We start from the raw sequence: 10133 nt of genomic DNA on the forward strand, positions 1-10133 counted from the left end.
ATGCATCTATTATTTCAGGCACATGAAGGATTCTTTCTACTCCAGTAAGTCTACTATAAAAATGGATTGTGTATTACAGATATGTTTAAAGCTATCTCAATCAAATTAAATATGACAATAGTGCAGAAGATAAAAACATTCCAGAAGTGCGTGCAAGGAACAAAATTTACATACTTGTCTTTCTGGAACACTTAAAAAACATTTTTGCAATTTGAAATTTCATCCATCCATCCATCCATCCATCCATTCGCTTCCGCTTATCCTTTTCAGGGTCGCGGGGGGCGCTGGAGCCTATCCCAGTTGTCATAGGGCGAGAGGCGGGGTACACCCTGGACAGGTCGCCAGTCATTTTGAATTTTCAAAATGTCAAAATTTCCATCTTCGGAAATTTTGTTTTGCTAGCAATAGGGCAAGAAAAACTACTTGTTCTTGTAAAAAGATATTGCTTTATAATAACTGGCTGCATAAATGCCTGGAGGTGTTTCCAAATGGCTAGCTTTGACATGCCATTACCAACCACTTTACACTTATAACAGATTCAGCAAATCTGACATGACATTGAAATGCCTGCCTTTAGGCTCAAGATAGCTTGCTAACCCATTATTCTCACTTTGCGCCACACCTCATGGGCTATGAAATCAAAAACAGTGAAAATCCTGACATCTCCGTCTCTAACAATGAGACAAGTTACAAGAGTCTTTCAACTGACATGTTGCATTTTTACACTCAGAATTGGTTAGAACATCTTTGGTTTCAAGCGAAACGAAAACATTTCAAAGAGATGAAACCAAACCATTGTTTGCAACAGACATTTATTATTTAAAAAAGTGAAATAAAAAAAATGCACTCTTTGTAAATAAATTCATTTCAATAATATTCCACTGCTGTCATTTTCCTCTTTCATATAATTGTATGCCATAATTTATTCATTTATTTTTCTCCGGAGATAAAGACAAACATCACCTGAGGCCCTCAGGTTCACCATCCACAGTTCCATCGGAAGCTTGTATTCTATCAAATAGTCTTAGAGCGACGATCTGGCATCAAGAAGAGTTTGTGAAGATGATTAAAGCCCATATACACAGACAACACACCGTTATCTCCAAACCACTTGTGGCTGTTTGGCATTCCTCATCCACAACTAAACAAACACGTCAAAAACAAAGACCATGTCTTCAACTCTCTGAGAGAAGGTCCCTGAAGGTGACCTGATGATCAGGGATGAAATAGAGGGTGTATTTAACCACCAAGGCGCTGTCCTTCCCCCCACGCAAACCCGCCCGGGCGGTCCTCTGGCAGGGGGTTATAGTTGGCATCTTCTTCTGGAGTGTCAAAGAGCATCTTTCTGAGGGAGAAACACGGCAAAGGGAGAATGAGTCATATCTACAAACACAGAAGCAGTGCTAGTGATGCAGCTAAGAACGGATTTTTGTTAGATTGTCCAACATAAAAATAAATATGTCAATGCAACTGAAGATACACAGCACCTTTATCTAGAAGTATGGAAACGGACTGCTGTCTACAAATGTAGGCCTCTTGTCTTTTCAGGGTTCTCCTTGATTTCAAGAGCCACATAGGAACCTCCCATGAATTCATTATGAATTTCTACCATAGACCCTTTTGATGATGTCATTTTTTTAAGAATCCACCATTTTTGATAGACAAAAAAAAAAAATGGCCTGCTCTTCTCTGCGTTTTGCAACTTATGCAATTTCAGTTAGTCTTCGAAGACACTGTTAGTACTTTGTGAATTCCAAGTTTTATTTCTGTTAATGAAGAATATATCTTGAGCATATGTGAACATAATGTTTAACTGACAAAAGCATTTTGTGAAACAACAATTGGATTTCAGCCAACCAAATTAATTTGTGCTTGAAGTGCGTTTTGTAGCTCTTTATTGATTCTAAGGGCATAACATGCTTTTCCTACTGTTCTGTTAAAAGTTAAAAGTGACTGCAGCCAGATGTCTGTTTAGAGAAATTCCCAACTGCGACTTAAAACGTCTCCCACACCACAAATATTATAATTATGCTGTGACTCACATGATTGATGGGGTCTTGAGCCACCTTCCACCACCTGGCTGATTTGGGAAAACATCCTCCAGGAAGAAATACACATGACCAACAGCAATACCTCAAGAGAAAAATACAAATCAATTTTATTCTAACCCATCAAAACCTTGCTGTACACCGCCAAACACAGCAAGTACCCGAAAATCTTAGCATACCACCAAAGTACCGAACACTGACAGCAGGGGTCAATTATAAGCACCTAAAAGATCCACGATGATAGAGTTGCCCAGCAGAAGTGAGAATCCCATTAGCACCCAGGGCAGGAAGGGTGCCTGAAAGTTGAGCAGGCCAAAGAAGTTCATGCGAACATTCGGGTTCCGTCGACTCCACACGTACACCAGCATGATGGTGAAGGCCTGGCCTAGGAACACCAGACTCACAAAAGTGCCAAATATCTGAGACTTCATTGAGGACAAATGGCTGAGCAGCACAGAGATCAAAAAGTTGCTTACCATATAAGGAGTGTATGTATGTATACACATACATACATATATATATATATATATATATATATATATATATGTATATGAATTTGTCTTCTAAAGTCGTTCTCTAAACGATCTAAGAGGATACAGTCATCAGAAGTCCACCAAAGAGAAACATGAAGACAAAGTCAGCCGTGCGTCCCCTGAAAGAGCCCTCCTCCAGCATTCGACAGTATCTGTACCTGCAAGTACATGGTTAAGGAAAGCTGCAAGAAAAATTGACGCATCATCACCATCATCCCAATTTGTGCTTTAATTTTTTTTTTACAAGAACTCTATTTTTACATAACTTTTTAACATACCATCTCTAAAACCACACCCGGCCTTCCCCAGTGAAACAGAAAGTATAGCATGCATAGCGGCTTTATGTGTAAAGAGCTGTGGAACTGAGAAGGATACAGAAAAATCATATTGAACAGGAAATTGAAACCAACAGGACCAAAAAACAGGAAGTTGGTTATTAGTCGCCATACCTAGAAGCAAAAAAGACAAAATTCAGCTGCAGATAACAGTAAAACTACTACATCCATTTGTCCAGTTTAAAATAATCTCAGTGCAGTCTTTGTTTAATCCTCAGCTCAAGAAGTTCACATTCACATAGAAATGTTGAAATCTTGATTTTTATTTAATTATTTTACTGTAGTTTATATTTTGCACCAGCAGTTTTACATTTTTCGTTAAGCAGAACCAGTGCTGTTACCTTCAGGGTCCTTATTTTTAGTATTAGTCTCTGTTAGAGTAGCTTTAATTGAGTCACAGTTTAAAATAATCATTATTTGTCTCATACTGCCCATTGTTGAGGTCCCTCAGTTTTACTGTTTACCCATATATTTTCAATCTTCTGACTGGCTGCTTAAACAGCGGGTTTTCATTTTGGTATGGTCTTAATTCAAGAGTCAGATAACTCACCTGATAATTTCTAAGAATTAAATCTGGGTTGAAGTAGAGCTGAAATGGTGTGATGATCTCTAGTTGCTGAAAGAGAAAGCAAAGTAAAGAATAAGTTATATGTAGTAACAACAATGACAATGACACAAAAAGATCCAGTGCATCTCTATTAAAGCCAAGCTTAGTCCACTGTGTACACAAACAGAAATAATGCTGTGGGTTAGAAACCTGACCTGGCATTTTCTGGAAAATCAGCTGCATAAGACAGCTTCTCACACAGTATAAGTCCAAGCTTGATTCATCAAGACAACAGAACTGCAGTCAGACAAGTCAGAGTCCCTGTCCGCTTTCTTTTCTACACTTTAATGTTACCTGGAGCTAAAAGCACCAACATCACAATACTTTAATTTATAAGTATTAGTAATGAACAAGGAATCAAGGCATGTAAAACTTTGGGCAAATACTGACACTGACTCCTGTATTTCCCCTTTCTGTTTGAGATCAGAGCAGTGAATGCTGCAGAAACCCTACTGTTTTACTCTAGATTTCTTGTTGCCGTTTAGTTATTTATTTTCCCCTTTGTACCAGAGAAACAAAACTATATCTTCACAAACAGTTAAACCCACTTCAAGTCCTTCAGCTCTTCATCGTCATACTATTTTTAAACATTAAAAACAAAGCAAATCTATGTGACATAGATCAATATCAGCCTGTGACACTGGTAAATTCATCTTATTTGCTGATAGCTGATATTGCCGACGCTGAAAATACCAATATCCAATAATCAATGAGCAGTGCATTCACTTTCAGAACTGTGACAGTACTGTAAAAAGTACACTCAGAATGCCTTATCAGCCAACTCACATGGGGTTTAGGCAGCTATTTTGCATATTTCTTGTTATTGCATCAGAAACTGAGAATGACACGACTGCGCACATTATCACAGTAACTGCAAAATAAGCCATTTATGCTAATAATTATAATAATTCACAAAAGACTGACTACTGTCTAAAAAAGCCATTAAAAAGCTACAAAATACCAAAATTTCACTGTCAGCTTCATACAGTTCTGTGAAAAACGTTTTCCCCCCTTCATGAATTCTTTCTTTCCCTCTTTTTGTACTGTGACACATTTTTCAGATCAGCAAATTTTAACATTACACAAAGAGAACCCAAGCAAATACAAATTTCAGTTTTTTGACTAGTGATTTTATTCATTAAGGGAAAAAGCTATCCAAACATACCTGACCCTGTGTGGAAAAGTAACTGCCCTCTGACCCTAACTGCTAATGCCACCCCCAGCAACAATAACGGCAAACCAGTCTTTGCAATAACTAGCCATGAGGTTTTTAAGATGGATCTGGGGGAAATCTGGCCCACTCATCTTAGCGGAATTAGTGGTTGACACAGGTTTGGAGTAATTTTGGTAGGCTGGCCTCTCCTGGGAAGAAATGATTTGCACTAACACCCTATCAACCTACACGGGCTTTAAAATGGCTCCATTGTGACTAACTGAAACATCATCGGCCAGTTCTGTATCACCTTTTCCCACTGCTGCACACACATGCAGAAAAACACATTCGTCAGTGTGACAGTCCCCACATTTTACATCTAAGACAGCTTGAGAGCATATATAACATGTATTCCCTGAAACTGGACTGTAAAATTCTAATAATGTTTATCCAGGATGATGAGAGTGACGTGAGCCGCTGGTACCAGGTAGCTCTTAGGGTAAATAAACAACAGCTGTAGCTTGTGAGGCGCGCTAAGGAAATACACATTATCGGTCGCTTCTACAGCTGTTTGACAGGTCAGAGAGGGACCGTGGTTCCGGGTACAAGTAGCCCGCTCCGCTTATAGCTTCATATCACTAAACAAGAGATCCAACTAGGTTCAGTTCAGGCACGTACCCTTCTAACAGGTACCCAAGCACCGAGCTAGCAGCGAAGTAACCACCTTACGATGACCGCGGTTAGCAGTGCGAGTTTATTATTCCCTGTCTAACCCTGAGAACACCTGAATGAGTCTTACCACCGCAGCAGTTGTGAGTACACAGGCGGTTGTGTATGCCCTGGTAACAACAGGAATCTGTAGGTATTCCTGTTGCAGCGTCTGGTAAGCCATTTTGGACCGACTGAAAGCTTCCGGCACTTTCTTGACACGTCATCCCAAAAAGCCAACGGTGCTGCATTCAAGCACGTGGGACAAATGGCAAATGTTCCAATTTCTACACTTTTATACAATCTATGGTCTTTCGCCGATGTTTTTACTATATATACAGATGTGGATCGTAAGACTGATGGTTAAACGTGTTTTTCTAGTTTCCATATTTCAAGAAGAGCTAATGTAGTACATAATAACGTTCCAAAAAAATAGACGTAGACTTAAAAATACACGTAATATTCCAAGACGAAATAGGATATTACCTGGAGATTGTCATACACTTAAGGTTGCGCTATTCTTTTTATTTAAATATCTTAAAGATGTATGAGGGTATATTAACTTTTGAAACATAAGCCCAGTCGAAATTATTTTAGCCAAGAATCAGCATATTATCAGAGGCGTGTGGAGAAGCGTGTTGCCAACATTCATGGGGTATTCCCTCTTTACACTGGCTGTGTCAAGATCCAGCCTTGGAAAAGAAAGCAGGTGGTCTCTTCAAAAGAAAGCTTTCAAATTTTCCCCTCGTAAATTTCTTGTGTGTGCAAAATGTTTTTTTAAAGTCTGTGTGTGTGTGTGTGTGTGTGTAATAGAAATTACTTAAAGTTCTAGAACAAAACACTGAATGACTGGAAAATACACTGCTTAAAAAATTAAATTAAAATTATTATATAATAAAAATTATTGGCACTGGTCTGAAGCTATGCTGCCCCATAAGTGACAAACTGTGATGGACTGTGTATTCTGACACTTTTCTATCAGAACCTATAATAACTTTTCAGCAATTTGAGCTATAGTTAACTAATTTGTTGTATCCGATTACACAGGCCAGCCTGAGCCTCGACTCCGCACACGGATGCCATACTATGCTTGCCATGAAACTACTGTGGGTTCACCACTGTTCCTTCCTTTTGATAGATAATGAACACTGCAGACCAGGGACATCCCACAAGAGCTGCAGTTTTAGAGGTGCTCCAGTCCAGTCGTCTGACCGTTACAATGTGGCCTTTGCGCAAATTTGAAAATCTTTATGCTTGCCTATATATCCAGCTACTATAACAACATCTGGAAGAAGTAACTGCTATTACAACTAGAGATCCAACACAAATGCTACAACAAGGGAAAGCCAGGATCTCAGATAAGCAGGAAGATGTCATCATCCCCACCTGCCAAGCAAAGACTGACAGCCTTGGCTAACTGTCTAAAGAGATATACCAGAGAGAAGCCAGGAGAATAAACCAGCTCTACCCAACTGAGCCATCCAAAGTGTACTCTCAGTGCAGAGGGATAATATGAGAACAGCCCAGCCAAGGCTATAGAATAAGCAATTCTCGACAAGCACATGGGAGAAAGAGGCAACACATAAAAGCAATGCTTAGTTTCTTGCAACCTCCATCAACAAGCTCCAAATATCATCACAGTGGAAGACATCCAAGAAAGAGTCTCAAGCATGAACAGCTAAATGGCACCATGATTCACAGTTACTGGCTAAAGAAGCTAACTGCACTCCAGTGTCAAATACAACAAGTGAACCAGCTTCTAATGGATAGGGATAATAAATAATGGATGTGATATATATATATATTCAGACTGACTAACTGAAGGCTGAACAGTCCTGAGCCTCAGAAGGGGCCACTTCCATCCAACTACTGACCAATAACTGGCCTCAGCACCAAATGGAAGCTCCTGCTAGGCATCATAGCAGCCATGATGAAAAGTTCATGTTCAATACATGAGCAAGGCCCAGAAAGGAATTGGCAGCAACACCAGCAAAATCCCAGCTACTGGTACAACTACTCATGGATGGTAAGACCAGGCGGACTAACCTGTGCACTGCCTGGATTTACTACAACAAGGCCTTTGACTCAGTGAACTAAATAAGAGCCTTCATCAGGAACGCAATGGGGATATGGCAAACAGCCAACTTCAAGCCAGTTGGACAAGTCACCATCAAGTGTGGGATTTACCAAGGAAATGCTCTGTTCCCACTGTTGTTCGGCATAGCCCTGAGTCCCCTCAGCCAGCTCATTAACAAAACTGGCTACGGACTGGAGCAAATGTCAGCCGCTTCCTCTACATGGTTGGCATCAAGTTATACACCAGGAGTAAACAAGACATCCATTCACCAATCCACACCAGTTGGATCTACTGCAACAGCATTGGAATATTATTCGGACTGGAAAAGTGTGTTTACATGGTAAAAAAAAGAGAGGAAAATTAAGCAGAACTGAGGGGAGTGAACTACCAGAAAGCCGCATTGCAGATAGCTACCCGTTACTGTGAGTCCCACACAAATGGGAACCATGAAGTAGCTGCTAGGAAAACCACAATCACCAAATAAGGCAAGTTCTGTGGAGTCAGCTGAATGGGAAGGACAAGATCTGGGCAACAGCTACACTCTGCCAATCAACAGATACTCTGCCGGAATAATAAGCTGGCCAAAGGAGCCACTGACGCCAAGACAAGAAAGCTCCATGGAGGGTTTAAACCAAAGTCCAGCACCCTGAGAATATATGGTAAGCAGAAGGAAGGAGGACAGTGACTAGTCAATGAACATATCAGGAGGATGGCCACAACTAATCACGTGCCTAGTTGTTGTAAAGACTCACCTTTCAGCACACTCACTTCACCAGATGCACCTTGTTTCTTTTCCCCACCTTTGGTTGGGTGTGGTGCTTGCACTTAATTGCATTCATCTGTCACCCGTTATATAAGGACTGCACTCACCTACCTACAGCTCACACTTTCTTAACTCCCACATGGGGCGGCAGCTGAGGTGAGCTTCTGTTTGAGTCTCCTGAGTTCATGTATTATTTTTGAGTTACTAAATGACTTAAATCACACTTCATTTCCTTTCAGAGTTAGCAGTCCACGTGTGTCTTTCCTTTAATACTGATTATTCAATAAAACGAGAAACCTGCAAGTGATTGCTGACTGTTCATTCTCATCCTGACCGGATGAGCCCATGATGGTAACAATCTCCAACCTTGCCTTCCTTCAAAACACTAGTGAATACGTCAGGAAGTAGAACCCCGAGAAAGAAGAGGAGCAAGAACAGGAACCAGCATGGAAGGACAGACATGTACCACCAACAGATCGAACAGTCACTGTGACCGACTGATGTTGAAAAATTCTTAGTGGTTAGGTTCGATCCCTGGCTCCTCTAGTCTGCATGCCAAGTATCCTTGGGCAAGATACTAACCCCAGATTGCTCTCTGATGCGTTCATCAGAGTATGAATGCTAGTTAGGAAGCACTAAGAAACTTAGAAGACAGTGCTGGTGTGATTGGGTGTATGTGGCATGTTGTATAGCACGTTGTATGGCACGTTGCTTTGAGTACTCCGGGAGAGTAGAAAAGTGCTATATAACAATCAGTCCATTAGTTATCCATTAGTTATCAAGAACAGGGATGTCTGTTATACTTCAGACACAGATTTGGGTCAAGGTATGGCTTACCAGTGGGTGAATGGGCTGCCAAACTGTGAATGACTGAATGAATGTGAATGCACAAATTCAGTTTGAGTGGTTGCAGAGGCTGCTTCCTGTTAGTGTTTGTACCCCTTGAAAAGGATTTAAAAGAAAATATTGTTAATCTTAAAGTCAATAAAAGGAAACAATGAGGGAAACATGCTGAAAAGCAAGCACAGATAGCCTCCTCGACGATTTGTCAAATTTAGTACATTTTCTTTAGAACATTTAAAAATTCAGCAGTTTTTAAACATTATTTTTTTTAAAAACCTGTCTTTAGAAAGCATAAACCATTTCCATTTGCACACAGGAAAACTGTTTCAAAATTCAGAATTTATTGAGCCATAGCACAAACCACTGTTGTGCAAGGACATAATGCTCTAAGATTGTAAAATCATATCAATACATGCCATTGCCAGAAGGTTTGAAGTCTTTCCCAGCACAGTCTCAAGAGAGCTGGGCAGGGCTATAAAAGGTCCTCAACCCAACTACAAGGCCAGTATCTTTTCTTTTGTGCCATCTGTTCTTGTGTCTTTCAAAATGACCATCAGGCAACTGGTGTGAATGTCTCGAACCAAACAATCACAGACAGACTTCAAAGGGTGGCCTGAGCCCTATGCTCACTTCTCAACACTATGGAGCCAGATTGGAATTTGCCATAAATATGAGAATTGGCAGCTCCACCACTAACACCCTGTGCTTTTCACAAATGAGATTAGGTTCAATCTCTGTACATGTGACAGATGTGAAAGGGTCTGGAGAGGCGATCAAGAAAGTTTTGCTGTCTGTAACATTGATGCACATCCATGGAGGGATTCACAGACATCTTCAGGCTAGGCAATGGCACCCTGACTCTCAGTAGGTATCAGGAAGGAATCCTTGGACTCCCTGTTAAACCCTACACTGGTGCACTACAATAGCCAGACTCGTTGCGAGAATAGGCTGTTGCTGCAGGGTGAAGGAATTGATAGCACTGACTGGCTCCCATGCTTGCCTAAATCTAATGGAGTTCAGACTTCTGTCCATCCGACGCCATCAGGTTGCACCTCAGACTGTCCTG

The 10133-nt window shown here is 40.6% G+C and overlaps 1 protein-coding gene across 1 annotated transcript; it reads right to left on the minus strand.

Annotated features, from left to right (window-relative positions):
- Positions 1-795: 795 nt before the first annotated feature.
- Positions 796-5639, minus strand: derl2 (derlin 2). Its single transcript, XM_003439489.5, has 7 exons — positions 5476-5639; positions 3467-3532; positions 2957-3030; positions 2646-2739; positions 2272-2467; positions 2043-2133; positions 796-1345 (listed from the first exon to the last, which is right to left on the minus strand). The coding sequence occupies exons 1-7, from the start codon at positions 5566-5568 to the stop codon at positions 1240-1242; spliced, it is 720 nt and encodes a 239-aa protein (XP_003439537.1). The 5' UTR covers positions 5569-5639; the 3' UTR covers positions 796-1239.
- Positions 5640-10133: the final 4494 nt, after the last annotated feature.

This window comes from Oreochromis niloticus, linkage group LG7, assembly GCF_001858045.2.
Source record: "Oreochromis niloticus isolate F11D_XX linkage group LG7, O_niloticus_UMD_NMBU, whole genome shotgun sequence".
Lineage (NCBI taxonomy): Eukaryota > Metazoa > Chordata > Actinopteri > Cichliformes > Cichlidae > Oreochromis > Oreochromis niloticus.